The 25737-nt window shown below is 28.2% G+C and overlaps 2 protein-coding genes across 2 annotated transcripts; one reads left to right on the top strand and one right to left on the bottom strand.

The window, feature by feature from the left end:
* Positions 1 to 3908: 3908 nt before the first annotated feature.
* On the top strand, positions 3909 to 22845 carry LOC135926346 (DDRGK domain-containing protein 1-like). Its single transcript, XM_065462189.1, has 7 exons — positions 3909 to 4059; positions 4102 to 4233; positions 4273 to 4427; positions 4596 to 4697; positions 4741 to 4863; positions 5940 to 6035; positions 22139 to 22845. Exons 1-7 carry the CDS (start codon positions 3945 to 3947, stop codon positions 22334 to 22336), a joined length of 921 nt encoding a protein of 306 aa, XP_065318261.1. The 5' UTR covers positions 3909 to 3944; the 3' UTR covers positions 22337 to 22845.
* Positions 22846 to 24315: 1470 nt separating this feature from the next.
* Positions 24316 to 24848, bottom strand: LOC135926782 (uncharacterized). The gene is made up of 2 exons (XM_065462714.1): positions 24614 to 24848; positions 24316 to 24503 (listed from the first exon to the last, which is right to left on the bottom strand). Exons 1-2 carry the CDS (start codon positions 24846 to 24848, stop codon positions 24316 to 24318), a joined length of 423 nt encoding a protein of 140 aa, XP_065318786.1.
* Between the last annotated feature and the right edge of the window lie 889 nt (positions 24849 to 25737).

Below are 25737 nucleotides of genomic sequence, written 5' to 3'. Positions count from 1 at the left end.
TCTTTTTTTTACACGACATTAAAATTTTATAAACCCATGTCATAGGCGTAGCCAGGATTTTCCTATGGGAGGGGGGATTAAAAAATTACTGGGGGTTTCGTCCCCAGACCTCATCTTGGGCGGGCCTTCGGCCGGGTTACCTTAATCTATATATAGTCATAAAATATTTTTACAGGATAGGAGGTTAATTTTAATAAAAAAAATAATCTGGAACAAATATGAAATATATTTTGTTTATATAAAATATAATAAATTACTTGTATATACATTAATACAAAAGCATAGTAATAATTTATTCCAAACAAATATAAGAAATTTATTTATAAAAAGTAGACATATAGTTGATATTCCTCTATTATATAGAATTAGTTACAAAATACTTGGTAAAATTCTACTTTTACTATTTGACAGTTAGAGAATATATTACAGTTAATATTTTAACAAATTTTACTAATCAATACTCTTGATGATAAATATAACAACAATTCGCATTCAAATATTTAACGCCATCTATTAATTTTTAAATAAAATGATATTAAAAATTAATCTTTATATTATTTATCTTACAATGTCTTTAATATATATTTTCTGATGTCATCAATATTTTATAGTTTTCTGTAAAATATATAATTCGCTATGGTAAAAATTACTTGATTGTCATATGATAATCGATAAAATTAGATATACTGTAAATCTACGACATATAATATTCCACTGTTTGTATTGTGCTTTAATTTTTTTATTTAATTTATGATTTAATTTTATCATAAGTTTAATAATTATATTTTAATTTTATCATGAGAAATAAATTAAAATTACTCACTTTATAAAAAATTATATTTGATATATATTATTTAGTAATATTATGGATCTATTATTAATAATTATAATTCATTTCACTTTTGTATTAAGGCTTATTTTTGGCTTATATTCCATTTCTTAAAAACATTTTTGGTTCACTTTTTTTATATATAAATGCTTTTTTTAAAAAATGTATAAATTATGATAAATTTTTTTATAAAAAAATATCAACTTTTACATTATTTCTTTCAAATTATTGTTTAAGATATATGCAGAGTTGGGCAGGTCCTCTTGAAAAGAAATCTAGATACATATACAGATTCTTTGTGAAAAAATGAATCTTAGATACAGATACTAGTATTTTTTTTAAAATATCAAAAAGATACAAGATAAAAGATTTTTGTATCTTTTACTTAATTAGAGTATCTTAAATACAAGATACTTTTAAATTATCATTACCAATTAAATTAGAATAGCCTATTTGTGAAGAACATAACATAAACATATAACACAATAATTTATAAAATTTAATGACGAGTTAATTATAATAATCAGACATTTTACCAATTGGAGTTGAAATATTAATTTGCAGAGTATTTAAAATACATTCATTATAAGACAATCAAATTTTTCAAATAATTTATCATCAGACCTTTGCCGTTTCGGCATACTTAACATTGTACCGACACTAAATAACCCTAATGCTATTGAAGGTATTACAGTATTACATGTATAAAAAATTTTCCTTAATGGAAGGATAATAATTAAGCATTTATAATATATTCTCGACTTAATATAATTTAAAACCTCCAGCTCAATATTATTTGTATCATTGAACTCAGCATCATTTGTTTCACTAAAAGAAAAATAATCATCGTTTGATCTTGATTATATACTCTGATACTACATTCAGGGCTTCTTTTATTAAGAAATTTTGAAATTATCTTTTTTATAATCCGACTCAATCGATAAGTTCTTAAAATATGGATGTGATTTTGATATCAAAAAAGCCACATTATATTCGAATCATAGGAAAATATTTTCTTAAAATCTTTTGCCCATACCATCTAGGCAGCTTTTAATAAAGGTAGACAATATTGTAAACTTGAATTTTTAAGATAACCTATGCCCCCTTTTAACTACACATAAATAATATACTTTATTATGTTTAACAAAATTGTGTTTAATTTATCATTTTTTTGTTTATACAGGTTTTACATCTAGCCTGTAAATTGTCTTTTTTAACTTTTATTTTAAAAAAATTTCCAAATTTCAAGATTGGGATATAATTCAGGGGAACTTATTTCTATAAATAAATTTCACACCATGAGTGGTAATCATCCTACAAAATTGCATAAAATTGGTAATGATATTCTATCGAGGTACATTTATATATAAAATATAATCTATACTTATTTCGTTTTGGTGTTATTTTTTATCTTTCTACCTTAATATGAGTTGTTAATTTTACAGAAAAATGTAACTGTCAATATATTAAAATATGGCAGAAAAAAATATGGAAATTAATACAAGATTTTCGAAGAAAATAAAATATATACTGTGATATGTAAAATTTTAAACATGAATATTAAAAAGAATCTGTATCTGTATCTTTAGTCAAGAAAATGAAAAAGATACAAGATTCTTTTCAGAATAAAGGATCTTAGATACAGATACAAGTATCTTATTAGAAATGTCAAAAAGATACTGAGTACAAGATACAAAAGGATCTTGTATCTTATATCTTAGATACAAGTATTCGCGGTACTGCCCAACTCTGGATATATGCATACATTTTTAGGGGTCAGGGAGTGGTGGGAGAACTAAGGGGGATATTTTTTATTAGCTTAAAATGATATTCACAAAAGTGATAAATTTCTGAAAGGGGGGGGGGAAATTTCCGTTTGCCTTGCCCCCTTGGCTACGTCTATGACCCTTGTTATGATATTTTTATTTTTCTCTCGACCAAAAGCCATTTAAAACTGGTTCAAGCCAAATTTAAGGATGACCAATATGTGTAAAATCTTTTATAATAGTTCTTTATTGTGAATTGTTATTTCTTTTCAAGACAATAGTTCTTTGGTATATATATATAGGTGAAAATTATGTAATCATGATCATGAATTAATTCTTTTATATAAACTACGACAAAAAAAAATTTATTTTAATAAATTCACTAAATCATTTAAGACTAGTTTTTACTTACCCGATATACGATCGACCGTGGCGACCATTGATTAGGCAGATTTTAAATCCACTCTCAATCCTGAGTGAGGCGAATGCCGTTCCTTTTTTCTCTCTTTTATTTAACCAAAGTTTTAAATCCGTCCTAATTCAACGTATGCCGTTACTTTTATTTATCAAATTAATTTAGGACTTAAACCGCTTAAATCTTGCAGCGCGGCGAATGCCATTCCTTATATTTTATTTAACTAAAATTTGAAATCTGCCCTGATCCAGCAGTGCAGGGTATGCCGTTCTTTATTTATCAAATTAACGTAGGACTTAAATTCGCCCTTATCCAGATGTGCGGCGAATGCCATTCTTTATTTATCAAATTAATTTAGGACAATCCGCCCTAATCCAGCGGAGCGGCGAATGCCGTTCGATATTTCCTTATTTAATTAATTGTGGACTTAAATCCGCCCTATCCAGTGGTGCGGATGTTGCCGTCACGGTCATGGAACGATCCACTAAGGGACTGTGGTCGCCTTATATTGAAGTACCGATGATATTTACCCTTTTCTTTATTTGTAGTCTTTAGTACTATAACCATGCCCACAAAATCTGGTCTCCCAGTCACCCTCTCCGAAAATCCCGGACCATCGAACTCAGATGATTCTTCCCCCTCCCCGACTTACGGTCTCTAACTATTTCACAATTAAAATTATTAATTCTTAGAAATAAGTTTCACAAATTTTTTATCAGTAGATTATGTTTTTAAAGTAGAGTAGTTTTTTGTGATTTAAGTCAGATCTTTATTCAAAAATAGATGATACTGTGACAGCATGCAATCTTTATCCTTTCCTTTTGACGGAAATTATGTTCCCTTCATGTCAGTATTTAGTTCTGACAGCGTCAGGTCATGTGAAAGATGCTAGTATCAATTGTCCAAGTATTTAAATTTCTTACATTTCAAAAACATGAAGAAAGAAATCGGGATTGATTCCTCAGTTTATAATATTTTGATACTTATCAGTTTATCTGTGGTTATATTGGCGATAATATTAATAAAATTTGTATTGAACAGTTTTAAATGTAATATAAATTCTGTAACTTATTCTATATTTTATTACATAGCAAATAAAATTTTATCAGTTAACAATGATGTTGAAGAAATTGATCAAATTCATACATTAGTTCGTAATAGAACCAGAGGTAGGGGCTTGCAACGTTTGAGAACAGGACTTTCAAGAATCGAGAATTTTGAGAGTATTTATTTTTAATAAAATGTTATTATTACTTATATAGTGGCATCTAGAAGTAACCTGAACACATGCCAAGAAAATACCGAAAATGACACCGATATATCCGAAAATGAAGATATCATGGCTCCAAATAAAAAAATAGGGACTAAAAAAATGAAAAAATTAGAACTTAAAGCTGAAAAAAAAGCTCAAAGAGAGGTTTGCATAAACATTATTATTTGATGTAAATTGTAGTTAATTTTAAATTGACAAATTTTGCTGATTATTTTATTTATGCATAGATATAATGAATAATTTTTGTATTGTATATTTTAGTCAAATTTATATTCTTCATATTTATAAATGTATATTTTTTAATATAATTAGCAAGAAATTTCTGAAAGGGAAGAAAAGAAAAAACGGGAGGCAATATCGGAGCAAAAACGATTAGCTGAAGAAGAAAAAAACAAGCAACTTGAAAAACAAATTGTAGGCTAACATTAACTTAACTGCTTTATATTTTTATTGACAGGAATTAGAAGAAAAAAGAAATTTGGAGGAGATTAAAAGAAAGGAAGAAATTGAATATCAAAATTGGAAAAAAGAATTTGAAATACAAGAAGAAGGTTGTGATGAAACCTTGGATTTTGATAAAGTATAATATAATACAAATGTATTATTTTATAAATCATAATATACTATTTCTAAATATAACATAGAATTACTATATAGTTTTATTAAAAATTTTGAAAATTAGCAGAAACACATAAATGGCCAAAGAGGCATACTAAAATAGGAATTTACTTAAATAATTGCAATATTGGGTATTTAATTTTTGTATATTTTTGATAATTTTTTGGCTTGGAATCTGGAATTCTTAAAATTATATTTCAAATAATTTTGCAATTTATATCAAAGGGAAATTGAAAATACAAGCAGTAAATGAATATTAAACACTCTATTATATGGTTTTCCAACTGAAAATTATTTTTTGCCTAGCCCAGATTTTTAAACCCAGCCCAACCTGTTAATAATTTTAAAAATTTTTTAAACAGGCTTGGATTTTTAAAATCATTATATTTTTGGCCAGCTTTGGACCAGGCTTCTTTAAATAAGAAATCATTATCCATTTTGGCTAATATATTTTTGAATCAATTATTAGATTCTTTAAAATCATATTTTCTTAAATAAATTAATTAATATTTATTGAATTTTTTAAAAAAATTATTAACAAATGTGCAAATAAATTTAAAAACTTAAAAAGTTATACAAGGAATGTGTCAATCTTAATAATTTTAGATAATGGAAAACTATTATTCAAAAAATATTTTTATTATTATACCATTAATCAAAAAATATCAATTGAATAAGAAATAATTCATTCTATGTATATATTTATATTATTTTTGAAATTTTAAGAACACTTCCATACAATATAAAAATAGGCTAACCCTAGCCCATGCCCTTAGACTATATTTAGTTTAGTTATATCAAGCAATGTAATGTTTAAAAGTTTTAAAAATGATTTTTAAATTCCATATTAGATTAGATAATCAATTTTCATAATGAGATTTTAGATGATATTTTTTAAGTTTGACGTTTTAAAAAAATAATTATTTTAGCCTCATTGTATGTAATCTAACAAAATAAAAATATTGTGTAAATTTTTGATAACATTCATTGAAATTTTTTTATAAAAAGTATAGTTTAACCTTCTTTTTAATTTCATAGAATGTGAACTTGCTGCAAGACTTTATTAATTATTGCAAAGAAAACAAAATTGTTATATTGGAAGACTTGGCATCTCATTTCAAATTAAAAGTTCAGGTATTTATTAAATATATGTTAAATAAAACATAGCTATTGGATCAATAATATTGGTTTATTATTGAGATGCACCAATATGAGTGTTGGTATAGGCTCAAATCTTTACTATTTTGGTTAGTTGGTGAATTGGAAAAGATTGGTCGTCCATCCTAAAAATCGGTCCTCTGTTTTATAATGCATCCCAAGGACGTATCCATCTTAAGACCAAAAGACGGATTTTTTAATTATAATTATTAGGCATTCATTAGATAGTGTTATTGTGATTTCCTTAATGATTTTTAAATTTTTAATAGACATAGAAGAGGAGAATATTATTGATTATGCAGAATGAAGATGAACGTGAAAATACAGATTAAAAATTAGAAGAAAATAGTTAATTCGATTATAATGGATATTTTACTAAGAAGAACAAATTGACCATATGCAAAAATTGTGGTTTTAATTTTTCAAAAAAATCCTTATCTAGTAAATGGCAAATATTTTTTAATTTAAGGAAGTGTATATTGTTTTTCTTAATTTAATAAATTTCTAAATATAAAAAGCATCATAAGTTCTCACTATTTATAATAGTTATATATGTTAGATTTACTAAAAAGAAAAGAATTTTTTTCTAGCTTTTAAAGCTCTATACGAGGATTTGAAACCTGGTAATTCAATATTATCAAATAAATTTTATTAATTATTTTGTATTGACCAGCTATAAGTTTATTTGCCCTATAATCTATATCCAATTAACTATATCTTATTATAAATTTGCTGCTTTTCCCTTTTAGTTGGAATTGCAATTGATTATTTATCTATGCAAAACTTATAGGTGTTATGTTAAAGAGTTTTGACAAAAGCATTAGACATAAGCAAAAAAATTTAGAATATATCTCGAAAATTGTGCAATGTTTAATAACGTTCCTGAATGAAGAACAGTTTTAATTTCCAAGTAAATCATAATTGATTGAGAAGATTTATTTCATAATATCATTTGTTTTATATCTTATATTTTTATTTGCCTGTGTTTATATATATTTAAATGATATTCGAATATTGTTCATGTTTTTTATTATTTAAATATGCTTTAACACGCGTTCTTCCTAAAATTTTCGTTAGGATGCGTCCGGGTTTTTAAATTTCCTGTCCTAAAAACGGTTCATCCCAAAAAATAAAAAGGCTAGTGACGGACGAACCGTTCTTATTCACTAATCTCGGTATCTGTCAATATTTTTTATTTTTTGCCGATTCCAAGTTCTTTAACCCTCCAAGTCAGTTTAATAACTTTGATTGATGCAATTTTCTACTAAACTAATTTATATTTTCTTGCAAAATGCATTAAATATTTTTATAATTTAATATTAAAACTGTTAGTTTTTTTAGAACATCTTGAATTTTTTAGAAATAAAATAATTTAAAAAAAAGTTGACCTTCTTGTGCTTCCATGTTTTTTTTATTATCACCTTTTCGCTTTTAGGAAATAAAATATATTTTCTGTCTGACTATCGCTTTTCTAAAAAAGGAAACTAACCACGATCCAACCTAAAAGAAAGAAAAATCTCAAATTCATAATATTTATTTCATCATTGATACATTTCTTTCTTTCTTTCTTTTAATATTTGATATGTTTTCCATTTTTTACGAATAATCAGGTGTTAAAAAATAAGAGTTTGATCTTTATTTAGTTAAATGTAATCAAATCTAAATGTTTGAAATGCTTTACTAATCTTTGATATTTTAAGGACGCCACCCTCCTCACCAAATTATCAATAATATTTTAATTTTTTTAATGTCGCGATTCCTTTCCAATTTTTAATCTGTTAAGATTTTTACATAAAAAGACCAGACGAAATCTCACTTATCCCCTTCTCTAATGGCTTGCACCTTTGCGGATTACATCTGCATTAATTTCCCTGTAGCGTTCAAGTTACTCTTATCAGCCATTGAAATTTATTTTTATCCCAGTAGTAACCGATACCCTTGGTGCTTTCGGAGAAGGTGCTATAAAATTAATAAAAGGGATCTGTAAACTCTTTGGACTGATGACGTAGGAGCTCAATGAGACCTTTACAATCTATCGCAAATGTCATATGCAGAAGTATCCACATATCCATAAAGTGTTTTATGAATATTGATCATTTTAAAAAAAATTGATTAAATTATTGTATATGTTTTTTTTATATGAGTATCAATGGCATTGGCCCAATTCCCAGCAGTATCTAGGTATCGGCAAATAAAATGGCATTGGTGCATCTCTGGTTAATATATATATATATCCTATTGTCTGGAATTTTTACTATTTTATTTTTAAAAAATTGTGTAAAATTATAGATATAACGAGATCCATATATCGGGAATACCGATTTTTATTGCAAATACTGAACTGAGCCCGTGTTTATTATTCTAATATTTCCGACAGAAATCACCTATTCCAACTTCGAGCATATAGATTCTGAGGGAATTTTCATAGAAGGGCCAAAAAAATATTTACAGTATATTATATTATGGTTCTAGACTTTTAGACATGTTCGGTAGGATACTGGTCTTGGATTTAGTCTGGTCAATATTCAAATCAAATTTTTTTAAGAGTAAATAAAATAAACGTCTACATGTCATTTTGACGCACGATAAATCGGCTTGCGATTATTAGTCACGGTCATTTGGGCCTAGAAATACTTCAGCATTGTCATTTGGGTGAATGATAATTGGGCGCAGTTAATTCGAAGCAAATTTAATTAAGAGCAACATTTGTTGTCTTAATTTTAATTGAATATATATCACTTCTATTTAAACATAGAAACTTCCACAGCCGGGTAATTATTTTTTTTGTTTATTTATCAAAAATAAAGTACTTTAGCAGAGACATATTAATAATTTAAATAAATCATCCCTATAAACTTTTCTGAAAAGCTTCGCCTGAAATAAAAAAAAATTAAAACCATAAGATTTAATAAAACAAGCAGTGCTGTATTTTGTTTTAATTTTAATACAGTACCTACTCTGAATTTAAGACACTTTCGCCATAAATTTTTATATATTTTAATTTATATGTGAAAAAAATATATAAGTTATTATAAGTAGTTTGAAAGTTCACGGCAAAATTTTCAGTATATGTATGCAAATAATTTAATTTTAAAGAAAGTTTTGGGTTTAAATAAAATTTCTAAAAATAATGATGACCTCCTACATACGCACGCCACAACCATAATACAAGTGAACCAGGCTAATTTAGGGAGTCTATTGGCTGATTCCTGGTTAGATAAATGGTTAATACAGCAACAAAACATGATTACACCCAAGCCTCATTTTTCAATAAATAAACAAACGAGGGGCTCCGTACACATTACCTACGACAAACAATTATAACGCAATTATGATGGTAGAAGAAGATGATTTGACTCAGTATTCGATGATGAGAGAACGATCACGAACACCTTTAAGCAATATCCAATGTTTTCTATGTGGTAGACTGGGGCATAAAATAGTAGACTGTCGGGCGAATTATGGACCGTTACCGAGAAAAGGGGTATGGAGAGTTCCTAGTTTCGCGGCAAAGGGAATTGTTTCAAATCCTAGTACGAGCAACTTAATGAGACAGGTACCAGGGGAACCTAGAACAATTTTTTCTACAGGATCTGTGGTAAATGATCACCTTATAACGTCAGAAGCATAAGCGTCATTAAGAGAAATACAAAAGATAGCATGCTATTGGTAAACCCTGAGGATGAAAATTTAGGAATTAAGTCTATAATTCATCCCAAATGAAAGGGTGAGATGTTATGAATAATTATAATTAATTTTTTTTTTGATTTCGTTTTTCAAAAATTATTTTTTTTTTATTAAGAAATGATTATTATTTTATATATATTTTTTTTTAATATATAAAAAGTTTTCTAATTTGTATATTATTTTATTTTTATATGAGAAAATTTTAAATAAAAGAATAAAAATTGTTTGCGTAATTATTTGTGTTTAGTTAATTGTTCCATCAGGTTCTCATATCAGTAAATACAGTAATTTTACTGTTTCCTCACATTCAAATTGTTGCGACTGATGCTATGGGAATTTAAGGAAACAGTAAAATTACTGTAACTACGGATATGAGAACCTGATGGAACAATTAACTAAACACAAATAATTACGCAAAGCATTTTTTATTCTTTTATTAAATTGTTGCGATTAATGATATGAGAATTTGAGGAAACAGTAAAATTATTGTGACCACTGTTATGAGACCCAGATGAAACAGTTAACTAAACACAAATAATTAAGCAAAACATTTTTTTATTAAGCCTATAATTCATCCCAAATGAAAGGGTGAGATGTTATGAAATAATTATAATTAATTTTTTTTTTGATATTGTTTTTCATTATTTTTTAATATATAAAAAGTTTTCGAATATTGTTGCAACTGATAATATTGGATATTGCTTAAGGGTGTTCGTGAGTGTTCTCTCATCATCGAATACTGAGTCAAATCATCTTCTTCTCCCATTATAATTGCGTTATAATTGTTTGTCGTAGGTAATGTATACGGAGCCCCTCGTTCATTTATTGAAAATTAGGGCATGGGTGTAATCATGCCTTGTTGCTGTATTAAATACTAACCAGGCATCAGCCAATGGAATCCCTAAATTAGCCTGGTTCACTTGTATTATGGATTGTGGCGTTCTTATGTAGAAAGTCATCATATTTTTTATTTTTTTTAGAAACTTTATTTTAAATCCAAAACTTTCTTTTAAATTGAATTATTTTATTTAAAATTAAAAAACCAAAACTTTCTTTAAAATTAAACTATTTTATTTAGAAATAAAAAACCAAAACTTTCTTTAAAATTAAATTATTTTATTTAGAAATTAAGAACCAAAACTTTCTTTAAAATTGAATTATTTTATTTAGAAATAAAAAAAATTTTTTTAAAAATATTTTTTATTTCTAACCTCTTTTCAATTCCTTTTCATAAAATCGCATTAAATAAATATACTTCTATACCCTAATTAATAAATACCCTATTTCTTGTTTTTATTTTTACTATATTTTTTCTTTTAAATCAAACTTAACCTCGAAAAAATACATATTAATTCAATTTCAATAATCCCATGCTGTTTCTTATGAGTTAATTATAAGATTTATTTTTTTACATTGACCCATCCCAACACCAAAAAGAAAATTTAACCTAGCGTATATACCTATCAACTAAGTTTATTTGCGACATTTTAACTGATCTCTATGGCGACGCACTTCCATCATATCTTCCAATCTGATTTTACATAATTTTTTACCTAAATTTTCTATAATTATTTCCCTTTCCCATTTTTTACCACTCCCATACATTCTAACCCAGACCATTTGATCAACTATATATTCATATTCCACATTATTTTCAATAATTATTCCCCTTTCCCATTTTTTACCACTCCCATACATTCTAACCCAGACCATTTGATCAACTATATATTCATATTCCACATTATTTTCAATAATTATTCCCCTTTCCCATTTTTTACCACTCCCATACATTCTAACCCAGACCATTTGGTCAACTATATATTCATATTCCACATTATTTTCAATAATTATTCACCTTTCCCATTTTTTACCACTCCCATACATTCTAACCCAGACCATTTGATCAAATATATATTTATATTCCACATTATTTTCAATTTCTAAAATTCTCAAAACAGGTTTCAACATATCTAAAAAAGTATTAGTTTTTCTTCCCAACATTTTTTCTGAAGGAGATTTACCATCCCTTCCAACCCCATTATTAGAATATAAATGAGCAATCCAAATTTCTTCTTTGCCTTCTTTGACTTTTCTCAACCAACTCTTAACAACTGCCACCAATCTTTCTGCCTATCCGTTAGAACTAGGGTGATACGGTGGTGCCAGTATATGTTGCACATTATTTCTCAAACAAAAACTTCCGAACATTTCACTCACGAACCCCGGACCACCATCCGAAACCACCCATTTCGGAATGCCGAATCTAGACCATAATTTCCAAATGTTTAATAACAATTCCCGTAGTTAAACCATGTACCTCTTCTAATTCAATCCACTTTAAAAAAGCTTCTACATTTAAAATAAATTTTTTATCATTACATTCAAAAAAATCCATATGCACTCTTTCCTAAGCTCCATTTACTTTCGGCCAAACACTTTTCTTATCCCGTTACGGCAGGTTTGCCCATGCGTTACAGACTTCACAATTTTTTCAATTTCCCCATTCATTTCAGGCCACCAAACATATTCCCTTCCCCACTGTTTTATTCACAAAATCCCTTGATGTCCAGCGTATAATATTTCCAGAATTTTGTCTCTCAGCTGACTCGGTATAACAGCTCTATGCCCTCTCATAATGCAACCGTCTACCACCGTTAACTCAGTTTCAATACATTTGAATTTGTCCTCACCGACATTCCATGGCTTTTTCCCCATTATTTGCAATTTTAATAATTTCATTTTCTTATCTTTTAACGTATAATTTCTAATATCCTCCCATGTGGTGGGACCGCCCCTTAAACCACAAGCTAAAGTACAAATTAAGGCCGCATCACCTTTCCTATCTCGACCTGATAGTTTCTCATCGGTCTCTTCACCAACTCCCAATCTCTAAAACATCTGGCAAATGATTTTCTTTTCCTTGCCTATACTTTAATTCCAAATCAAAACTACCTACTAATAATAACCACCGTTGAAGCCTATGTGATATCATCAATTCTCTATTGTCCTTCTTAAATAAATAAATCAACGGGTTATGATCCGTGTATACCACAAGTTTCCTACCAATTAAATATTCTCACATTTTTTAAGACCGAAAATAACAGCTAATGCTCCTTGTTCACTCACCGAATATCGTGTTTCTACATCCCGAAATACTCTCGAAAAAATAATACAGGTCTCTCAATTCCGTCCATTAAATGTAACAATGATCCACCCACATCTTTGCTGGATGCGTCGACCGATAAAATTACTTCTAATTCATTATTAAAACATATCAAAATGGGTTCCTTTCCCACTTTCAATTTCAATGCTATAAACACCATTTCTTGTTCATTTTTACATTTAAAATGTACATTTTTCTTTAATAATTCATATATTGGCGCAGCCAATTTAGCAAATTCCTCTATTAAACGATGATAATAATTTACCATACCCAAAAATGATTGTAGGGGAGACCAGGGCTAGTCGGCGCAAGGGGCTTGTCGGTTCAAAGGATTTTATTTTAAATCCAGTAAAGATTAAAATTTGAAATTTAATTCTAAAATAGAATTCTATAATATCCATAATTGGGGATGAAAATAATTTATAATATTTAGCTATTTAAATTTTTATCCGTTATGACATGTTTTTGACGTAATTACAATATTTTCACTTTATATTATTAGGTTGTATTAAAAAATTAAAAGTTTAAACATGACAAAATGAACATTATATGAAAGTTAAATATCTATTTTAATATTTGGGAAAGTTTTAGATTGATATATAATGCTTAAATATATGTTAAGATCAAATTAGTAATATTACCACCATTGAGGTTAGTAGAATCGTGGCTAGTCGGCGCAATCAGTCAATTTTTATTATATTATTATGGTACCCAATTATATATGCAAAATTCAAAATAGAAAATTTTTTATTAAAAAAAGATTATGAAGAAACTATAAAACTGTATGAAAATGATATCTCATTAAGAACATTTATTACAGGTTAAAATATAATATTTTATAAATGTAATATATTAAATAATAATTATTATATTATATAAATTTATTAATGTGATTGATTATTTCAATTTTATATCAGAGATAAATAAATATCTTGCAAACTAAAATCTTCATATACATATTGTGATAATATATTATATATTGTACAGATAATCATAATATAATATTTTATAAATGTAATATATTAAATAATAATTATTATATAAATTTATTAATGTGATTGATTTTTCATAATACATTTCAATTTTAATATAATATCAGACCTATATAAATATCTTGCAAACTAAAATCTTCATTTACATATTGTGAATATATATTATATATTGTCACAGATATTATATATATTGCATATATAAATTTTAGCCTGATAATAAGATCAATTTTTTTTATTTCTTTTCTTTTAATATTTTTTATCGTTATAATAAATTTAATATATTTAAAAATGTTTGAAAAATATATAATAATACTATTAAAAAAAAGAACGGAGATGGTGTGATGCAGGGAAACAAATATGAAAAAGGGACGTAAGCGTTGTCTATGATAGCTCTTTGGCTAGAAGGCTACCATAGAAACTGATATAATTAGCTTTGTGAATCGCTATGGATAATCGTTGACGAAGAAAAAAACCCTCTCGGGGTTCTTCTGAGAGTTTGCTGATTTGTGATCCTAATTTTTTGGAAAATGCTAAGCCGAGTTTGCCGAAGGTGCCAAGAGTGGTTGATATGATTGGGATGAAGCAATGATCGTTTATTATTTCTGTGTATTTAGAAATTTTAAGTTGTTCCTTCTGGTCAAGGATGTTGATGGCGTGGTTGGATGGGGCCAAGGGGTCAATACAGGAATAGTCTCATACCAAAAGTTGGCCTCTCCTCCATGGGATTTGAGAGATCCCATCAGGACGTTTACCGTCAGATCTAAAAAGACCCTGTGGTTCTAACGTGGAAGGAATTTGGGCGGATTTCAGAGCATGTTGGATGATTGTATTACATTGCTTGTGTCTGATGAATCGTCCATTGCAGGAGCGACAATGTAAACTATGTCTACCCTTCGAGTCAACTGGCGAGTTGCACCCTGAGCAGATGTGGGGGTGAGTGATGGAACAATTTAGACGAATGCCGATGGCATGGGTAAATTCATTGTTGGATAGTTGAAGCTGAAGATTGGTAGATGGGATGGCCTCAAGAAACTCATGTCCCGTACCATTGAGCAAGGAAGAAAATAGGGTGCGGTCGGTAGATTGCATGCTAGATAAGAGAGTTTCAACGCAGCGAGCAACCACTGGTGCATCCCAGTCTTTCTGTTTATGGGTTGTGGGGGGATGAGAATCAGCATTGATCCTTGTTTTCCAAATATCCATAGCCACGATTAAGGAAAGGTCTTCTTTAGAATTATGGGCGGAGGTTATTGGCTTTGTCAAGAGACTACTCGATATGAAAGTAGTTGTTGCTAAGTCAAGTGGAGATCTGATGCCGAGACCACCAAATTTGGTTGGAAGAGTTGCTTGGGCCCAAGCAGTTTCGTTGAATCTGATATTTACTATTTTTTCGGTTAAGTCCTTTATTCCTTTTTCGTAAGTTTGGAGAGGAATAGGATATTTAAAAATTGGAGTTGACCGAAGTGCGTAAAGAATCCTTGGTATAAAAAAGAAATTTTTTAGCAAAAAAAAGGACTTGTGTGATGGAAGAAGTGTAAAGATGTCCTCCAGTTTAAGGAGTATGTCAAGTGAGGAATGAAGAAAGGTGCTTATTGCCTCGTGGATCCTAGATGTGTTAATTCAACGCTTGATGTGAATTTGAAATCGTGAGTGTTGGGAGCATTAGAATTTAAAAGTGAGAATTCAGATTTGCTCTGGTTAAGCGAAAGTCCAATGGCTGTGCCCATTTCTTTAATTATGGTGACTGCTTTGGCAATTTCACTACTGGGACCACTCAAGATTCCATCATCAATATACCAAGCGTGGAGCGATAGAGTACATGAAGAGTTTATTGATTTTATCATGTCATTGATTCCAAGACTAAAGAGAAGGGATCCGAGAGGGTCACCTTGTTGGATACCCTCAACAGAAAGTATCTTTTCTTTGTTGAATTGTAAGATTGTTGGTGATTGGTAGCAAGAGAAAAGAAATTTGGTATAAGCTGGGAAATGGAAGCAAGTTGAATGTAGGAACGTGTTGCGCGAAAGAGTGTTGTAGGCGTTAGAGAAGTCAATTTTTACTAGGGATTCGTTTTTTGGGTTATTTTCAAGGTGAATTCTTGTTAAGTGAATTTATTATAACGATAAAAATATTAAAAGAAAAGAAATAAAAATAAAAATAAACTAAATTATTATAAAAATAAGATCAATTAATTAAATTAATTATATCTAGCAAACAAATATAATATATATATTTTTTTTAATTGACAATATAATATGATTCAAATTAATACATTTTATTAGATATGAACATTTTAGCATATAAATTTTAGCCTGATAATAATATCAATATATTTAAAATGAATTATACCTAACAAACAAATATTTATATATATATATCTATTTTAATTGACAATATAACATGATTCAAATTAATTCATTTTATTGGACATGAACATTTTAGTTATCAGATTATATTTAGCCTGATAATAAAATCAAATGATGTTATATATTTAAATATAGAATTAGATAAATTTTGAGTAAATTTATTATTAATAAATATAAACATTAATAAAAGATGTGTGTATTATATGTAAACAGTATTATAAAAGTTTTCATAATTGTTTCAATGTAGAGTAGTTCTCTGTCAAAAAAGATTGTTATTTTATTTGTTATAATTATAAATAGAATATTATATAAATAAAGTATCATAGTTATATATAAAAATCTGCGAAAATTTTTTTTTGTCCCATAAGAAGCCTAATAAACCACTTGATTCGACTAGCCCCATCGATGATCCGACTAACCACGGGTTCGGGGCTACTAGGTTCAAAAAATGACTTTTACTAAAACCTTTCTAGAAAAATAATTATTAAATATTTAAAAAATATAACAGTATATATTTATAGGTAGATGTTTAAGGTATCTATTGGTTTGTAAGATCTTATATGATCATTATTTTCGGAGCTATGATGATTTTGACACAAATTGCGCCGACTAGCCCTGGTCTCCCCTACCTCCGTTTTCGTAGTAGGTTTATTCATATTTGCAATACTCATTAAGTTTTTATCTAAGGGCCTTATTTCGGTCCCATTTATTTTATGTCCCAAATATGTAACTTCAGTTACTCCCATAATACTCTTTTCACGACTCGCTTTTAAACCTTTATCTCATATTTTTATGAAAACTTCCTCCAATCTCTGATTGTGTTGCTCAACCGTTACTCCCGTCACTAAAACACCATCCATATAATAAAAAATTCCTTCCAAACCCTGAAAAACTGCCGCCATAGTGCGCTGAAAAATTGGGGCTGAAATACTTAACCCAAACGGTAACCGACAAAAAGTAAATAATCCTTTAAACGTTGTTATTGTCAATAATTTCCTTGTACATTCTTTCATAGGTAATTGTAAATATGCACATGAAAAATCTATTTTAAAAAAATTTTTTGCCCCTCTTAAATTCGCTAAAATTTCCTCAATTCATGGTAACGGGTATTTTACTTCAACTACCCATGGATTTAGAGTAACACGAAAATCCGCACAAATTCTCAACTTTCCATTGGTCTTCCGCATCGGAACAATGGTGTTGCCCATTCATTATTACCAATAGGGCAAATAATTCCATCTCGTAACCAATTATTTAATTCACTTTCCATTTCGGCCCTCCATTCGAAAGGTACCCTGCGAATTGCATAATACTGTGGTATATATATCCCTCTTTTAAACGTCTAATTTTTCTTCAAAATTTTTTTCATATTTAACCCCTAAATCGTATTTCGTAACCTTTTCAAATTTTCATATGACTTTTTTTCCTTTAACATATCTTCGTTTTCCATTTTTTTTCTTACAAATTTCGCCGGGAATTTTAGTGATACAGGCAATTTTTCCCGCTCTAAATTTGATATCACATTTTATATAACTATTTTCTAACTCGGATTCTTCTTCAAATTCCTTACTATCAATTTCCAACTTAAAATCCTCAATATTAGCTTCCAAAACATTGTCGATTTTCAAATCCACAATTTTATTCATTTCATTAATATAATTTTCGTCATATTTAATATTTACAATTTCAAAAAAGATCGGGTTTCTCCACTTATTGCTTTTACATTTTTCTTTAATTTCCAAAATATTATCTACTAAATTTTCAATTTTATCAATAATCTGAACTTTATTTTTTACACAAACGATTTCTCCATTCCTTACATTTCTCTCATTACATTCTAATTTGATTTCTTCTTTCATTATTTTATTTTTAATTTTCAAATTTTTAAAATCATCATCAGTTTTTGAAACAATATCTAATTCCAAATTATGAATTTTTTTAATTTCCTGATTATTATTCATCAATATTTTATTTTCAATATTTTCTGAAACCATATTTTTTACCAATTTATTTTCTACGTTTTTAGTATCTGATTCCTCTACGGACATTTTCGGTATTTTTATATTTTCATTAACTTTATTTTTTACTTGAAACATATCCCAAAAATTATTCTCTAACCCAAATTTTGATATCCAAGCCCACCCCATAATCGCACCATTTTCTTCCTTAAGTATCCATAGATCCAAAAAATACACTGTCTCTTTAATTAATACTGGTAAATTTACCTTTCCCAAAACCACAATTTCAGTACCATTTAATTGTTTTACTATCATTTATTATTTGCTTATTAGGCCATAATTTATAAACTTTAGGTATTACATTATTATATTCATTTTTAATATTCGTTCCTGGTAACCCATTTTTAACAAGTGGAAACGCTACCGATGGAAACGCATTGATACCTGTTTGTTCTCTTCTGAAACATTTATCCTAAGTATGTCCTGTTCTTCCACAATTTAAACATGACCTTACGCTTTGTATATTTTCTTCTATTTTAAAAACTGAAACATAACATTTTTCCGTATTATGACCCGTATTTCCACATCTTCCACAAACAATTGGTAGAGCTTTCTGCATAATTCTTTCTTTACAATCTCGGCTTATATGACCATATTTTCCGCAAATAAAACATGGTTTATTTGACCCTTTTATTATCTGTCGATTTCTGCCACCTTCTCTTTGATAAATATTTTCTCTTTTATTATCCTCATAAATATGTTCAGATTCATTTTTATTCCCATTTTCTCTACTTCCAATTTAAAAATTTCCTTCTCCATTTTTTTTCCTCAACTTTATCCATTTCTTTTTTCTTTTTATTTTCTATTTCCTCTTCTTCCCTTTTTTCACGTTCAAAATCTTCCCTCAATATCTTCCTTATTTCCTCAATTTCCTTTCTTTTCATTTCTTTCTTTTCTTTTTCATTTCTTACTATTTCCAATTTTAATTTTTCCAATTCATTTATTATTACTTCTTTAATTCCCCTTTCCTCTATTTTAAAATTTTCTATTTCATTATTCTTTATTTCCATTTTACTTGTTTTCACCCCTTTATTTTTTTCTTCTCCTATTTTTCTTTTAATTTTATCCATTTCCCACATTAATTTTTCAAATTTATTTTCTTCTACAGTATCTAACGATATTAATTTCTTTTTTAATATCGCTAATGATATTTCCTTTCCATATTTCCTTTATGTCACCTTTAAATTTAGATATATCATCAATAATTTTTTTTCTTTCATCAATTTTTTCATTCATTATAATCTTTTCCTATAATATACTCTTTAATTTATTTTTTCTCCATACATAAATTAATCCAATAAGTACAATTAAAATTATATAAAAATAATTATTACTGCATTCCACATATTTAAACGTCTTTATATTTTGTTTACGATAAAACATGGTTAATAAAAAAAAATTTTTAATTTCTTTTATACTTCAATTTTTATATATTTTATTAGTAGTTCTTCGTAATTGGTTTTATATTATTTTTATATTTCAATTTTTAAATAACTTTTATATTTATGATTTTTGAACAGATAAAATTATAAAAAATTTATTAAAACCTTTATTAAAACCTTTATTAAAAATATCTTTATTTTATTTTGAAATGTACTTTTGTATAACAGTAATTATATCTAAATCGCTAAAACAAAACTCGCTAAAAATTGGGAATCTGGCTTATTTCTCTTAGAAAATTTTAAAAGTAAATTTGAAATGAATATTAATAGATGCTATAATATTAATAGATGCTAGTGGAGTAAACTTACTCCACTAGCATCTATTAATATTAATTTCAAATTTACTTTTAAAATTTTCTAAGAGATATAAACCAGATTCCCAATTTTTAGCGATTTTTGTTTTAGCGATTTAAGAACCTATCCCCCCTACCCTATTACATGTTGGAATACTATTCCGACAACATCAGGTCTGCAAAATTTAAACAAATTAATTTATAAATGATTTAAGTTTTGAAGATTTGCTAAACCTCTACGACATAAATACCCAAAAAATATTTTGAAATATAATTAACATATTTTCTAAAAAATATCAAATTTTGAAAAATTCATGCACTAACAAAATGATTTTATATTAAATTTAAAGAATATTGACATAAAATTTAACTTTTATAGCAAGGTTTAAATCCTCTTATATATGAATTGACATGCGCTGAATTGTCATTGCGCCAAATTGACGTTATACTAAATAAATACTAATCAATTATACTATAACCGCGATAAGAAATTTTCGGGAAATAACATGATAACTTAACGGCAAATGCATTTCGCCGAAAAAATGGTTGGGTTGCACTCATCCTATAGCTATTTCGCGAGGTTTCTGAATAAAATTGATAAATTCTACGTTCTTTTTAACATGGGCATAGATTCTATGGGAATATTTTAAAGAGGGGTGCCAAAATTTAAAGTAAATTCTTATCGCCTGTTTTTAGGGCCGGTCATTTTATGGAACTGGCACTACAATCCAAAAGATTTTGTGCCTGGCTTTCCAATAGCCGGTGCATCTCTAATTTAAATGTACATACCTATATAAAATGTGAGGAAAATTAGTATTTTTTAAATTTAATAAATCTAAAGCTGCATTACAGTGAAAAATATATTATTTTTTAATACAAATGGAGGATTATTTTTATAATGATACTAAAAAGGAGTTAGTAAATAACTAAAAATTGCATTTTGAAGTTCGGAATATTTATTTTTTAAGGTTTCGACTTGGCCCAATGCAAAGTGTTAATGACCAGTTGGGAACTCAATACAAGTTAAGTCCCAGGCTAGGGGAAGGACTTTAGACCAAGTATTAAAGTAATATCTGATTTTTTAAAACCATCATTGAGGAGATCTACTGGTTCGAAATGTATATGGTATGCTAGCCCTTTTGAAAGCTTGTAATATAATGTTGGTGACGACTTTTTGGCGGGGTTGGCGTTTGCGAAATATTTTCAATGTACAGGGTGGGGGTCTTTACTGTCCCATTATTTTTATATTAGCATCGTTAACGCAATTATAAAGTATTACTGTGTAACAGACTAGGTGGAGTGTGATAAATTTTAGGGAGGGCAATTCCTTGGGTATTTTCTCAAGTCATTCACAGCTAGTTTTCGCTTCAAAGATGATTCATTTGAGGTTGATTACAAGATGACTGTTCGTAAGTCGAGGTACTCAACGGAACGGGCAACAAGTGGAGTATATTTGTGTGTATGGTAGGTTAGTCATGAGATAGTGGGCAATTTTTATCCCGGATGTCTAGGGCTTCGTTTGGAGATTGATGAATTTATAGCAAGAAAGGTTAGATAAAAATTAAGGCCGATATAGATAATCACAAGGGTAGGCGAATGGCGATGCAGCCGTATTTACATGGCAAAGTGGCTTCTAGCCAGCCGGAAGTCGAGAACTTTAAGTTTAAAAGCTATTCTAATAGGCCTTTAATTTTAAGTTCATTCAGCCAAAAGATTTTCATTTTTGAAAATGGGTGATCTATTCGCATATTGAATTTTAGGTATATTAAAGAAGTTTTCTAGAAGAAAAAGGTATGATGAACAATATGCACCTTTAATATGTGTACTTTGTTTATGATGTTGAATGATTAGTTAAAGGATTTAAACGACACCCTTAGATGAATGAAATCATATATGAGTTTAAAATTAAGAAGATTCTTTGTTTACTTCATTTTATATTAAATTAAAAAAACATACTTTTAACAGTATAATATTCCTATGGCTCATTTAAAAAATAATTTCTTGTGTTTTATCTTAAAATTATGTATTACGAGAATTTTTAAGTGGTTATTTTTGATTGGATTATGATTACTAAAAATATTATTTGTATTATATTATACTTTTTTGAACAATGTAAAGGACGTGATTCAAAGAATCGAGGATTTGGTTAAAGTAGGAACCATGAATGGAGTTTTTGACGATAGAGGCAAATTTATATACATCACCGATGAGGAACTATTGTCCGTAGCCAAATTTATCGAAGACAAAGGCCGCGTTTCTATAATCGATTTAGTTCAACACAGCAATCGCTTAATTAATTTGGACCAAAAAATTTGATCTTTTTCTATTATATATAACCTCATCTTTCAAACGATCCACATAAGTCGCTAGTTTCTGTGTGATTTTAATATATGTACTCGCACTTAAATTAAATTTGGGATATAATTTATATGGAACATCTTATACATTCAATCAATAAATTTATATCTATATATAGTGCAATCATTAAGTTATAAATATTTATATTTCTTCCGTTATTTTTTTTAGACCGATTGGGATTTAGCACTACCTGATAATCACCCTTAGATTTTTCTTTATAATAATATATAGTTTTTTAATAAACTCAATAACTCCATTTTCACGCCAATCGTTTTGCCAACAATGGGATTTTTGCTAGCAACATTCAAATTTTTATACCAGCACAGATATTTTCTTTTTCTCCTTCAAATAAATACAATTATGGTTCCACCTTAAAGTTGATCATTATATTTTGTTTGTTTTTAAATAGAATATTTAGTAATTTTGTAATATATATTAAATAAATTGTTATGAAACGTCAAAAACAAGACTTCATTAGTATTGATTAAGTTATTTTGAAAAGTAGTCTTCGTTACAAGTTACATTCAGTTTTATTTCAAAGGTCATCAGTTATCTCGCAAGTTATTTATATAATTCATCAATTTTTATAATACGCCATTTAAATAAAGAAATAATTGTATTGAAAAAATATCACAATATAATATTTCGCACCGGAAATTTATATAAATTACCCGATTCGGCTTAAATTTTTATTCATCTTCAGTAATAAATCATTTCTAAAATTCATGTCTAAAAGGCATTTTAGTTTCCCAAAAATGCTTCCCTAGTCTAAAATTTCCACAGGAGTGCCTGATATAAGTTAAACATGATATTTGGGAAATAATCATATAAAGATAATAAATGAGATGAATATAAATATTTAATATATTGAAAAAATGCTACACTAGCTACAATTATATTTTTACAGTGTATAAAAATTAATTTGAATTATATTACGATTTGAATTAATTTTTTATTTCAATCAAACAATTTCTATAAATATTTTTTAAATATTATTATATATTTTTAGCAGCTTAAGAAGTGAAAATTATTTAGTGAACTTTCCTAAGCTTAAAAATTTAATTATAATGGTACATTTTTTCATTAATTTATTTGATCTTTGTACCAATAATAAACAATTGCCTTTTAAATATAGATTTTAAACAAAACAAATAAACATGAAAAACTAATTTTTCTAGTCTAAAGTTTCAATTTGGATTAACCTGTGCCAAAAGCTAATATTCCTTCTTCAGAATCTGTTACACCAAATAGTTGATTGAAGACTAGAATTATTTCTATATTTCACTGGTAGAAATTCTATTTTTGGATCATTTCCACAGGCATATCCATTTCCTGTAGGGCACTATTGGTCGAGTTTCCCAACATAAACTTTATTGAGATTTTTAGGTTCATTTATTGTATTTGGCTATATTGTATATTTTTATAAAAATAATTTTGAATTTTTATTTCTAAATATTCTTTATAATTATTATAAAAAATAATTAATTTTTACTTGTTTTTCTTTCAAATTATTGTTTATAGTGTTATATTATATATATTTTGGGGATGTGTGCAAAGGATAGGGGGGGGGAGGAATTATTAGCTTAAAATAATATTTACGAGAACAAACATATTTCACATGGTGTTGGAGGGGGGGGGGGGGTAATTTCCCATCCCTTGGTTACGCATCTGCCTCCTGCAATATTTGAGACATTATAAAATAAGGTGTAAACATTATTTTACCAAACATTAGATTTGGGTTGGTGTTTAATTATTAATACTGGGTATTTTGTTCGGGTAATATTATATTACGTTAGTTCACTTTTTAAACAACGACCAAAATGAAATACGGCCCATTTATTTTTTAATATATATTAACGGAATCACGTGGTCCGGTGTTATCAAGTGTTTGTCCCTTTTCTTGAAGAAAATGAGGTGATCAAATGCTTGGGCAAATCTCATACATCCTCTCCTTCGTTTACTTCTCTATATCTAAAATAGCCGTGGTATTTGTACCCTTCTCTTGTCATTCCCACATGAGCATTTAGATCTCCGCCTATTATAACTATGTTATCTTTCGGGATTTCCATCATAGCTTTTTCTAAAATTCTCTCTTCGTCTTTGCAGCCGCTTTGAGGAGTGTATACTGAAAAGATGCGTAGTATTGATTGGCCAACGCAGAATTTTATTATCGTTAATCTATCGGAGATTCTCTTGACTCTTTCACTGTCGAGATATCTTAGCTACAGATGATACCAACGCCATTTCTTTTGTTCACAAAACCATTGTAATAAAGTTTAAAGCCATCTACAAGTAGTTGTGTTTTTTGACCGTACCATTTCGCCTCCTGTAAACATGCAATATCAATCTTTCTTTTGACCCACATTGCAAATCGTGTCTTCTTAGATTTAACTTTTGTTTTACTTTTCACATGATGGAAGTCTACATCGTGCGCATCGTTTGGAGGGAACGCCCTAGCTTTCATATTCATTTTACATTTTGTATAATCCATTTTTGTTGATCGGACAAATATCCTAGCACCCGACTGCTTGTCGGTGACAGGGGTGCCATTTCAAAGCTCAGTAAATCATCATAATTAATAAACCCTGTTGTAATCATGTTTATATGAGAGAGGGATATAGTGATTTATGTTAGAAAGTGTTTGTATTTTGATAAATTAATAACGTTTTAATTTATTATTATTTTAAAAGAGAATTTAAAGAAATAAAAGGCGATTATTATTTTTTTTATAGAAAGATTTTGATATAATTTTAAATTTAATAAAAGAAACCTTTGTATTAAAGTATTAGTTTGAATTCTGCCAGTGGAATCATATATTCCATGTTTTATAAATTGAACTAATAACTCTTACTAGAAATCTACAGCCTAATATTTTTCAAAAAAATTCGGGCCGGGTCGGGCCTTAGAAATATTTTTAAATATATCTAAATTTTCAATTTTATGATGAATTTTTTCTGTAAAATAAAAATATTTATTTTATTTATAGGAAAGGAACCCATAAACATATATCATATATTTTGAATAATTATAAAAATTAATTTCTATATTTTAATAAATTCGGGCCGGGTCAAGCCGGTAATTTTTTTCAAAAATATTCGGGATTTGGCTGGGCCGGCAAAACTTTTTAAAAAAAATTTCGGGTTTGGGCCGGGTAAAACTTTTTTTAAAATATTGCGGGCCGGGCTGGACTTGAAAAATTAGGCCCGATGCAGATCACTAGCTCTTACTTCCTTTTATCTAAGGAATTACTATAAACCCACTACATTCGGTACAATCTAACAGATGGCGAAGCAGCCAATAAATTTCTGTTAGACCGAACGCGATTCAGGCTAAGACCTGATTCCATACTCGTGGCCCCT

This window comes from Gordionus sp. m RMFG-2023, chromosome 3, assembly GCF_954871325.1.
Source record: "Gordionus sp. m RMFG-2023 chromosome 3, tfGorSpeb1-WG-v2, whole genome shotgun sequence".
NCBI classification, from domain to species: Eukaryota; Metazoa; Nematomorpha; class Gordioida; order Chordodea; family Parachordodidae; genus Gordionus; species Gordionus sp. m RMFG-2023.
The sequence above is the reverse complement of the archived record's forward strand: the minus strand, read 5'-3'. Positions and strand labels throughout refer to the sequence as shown.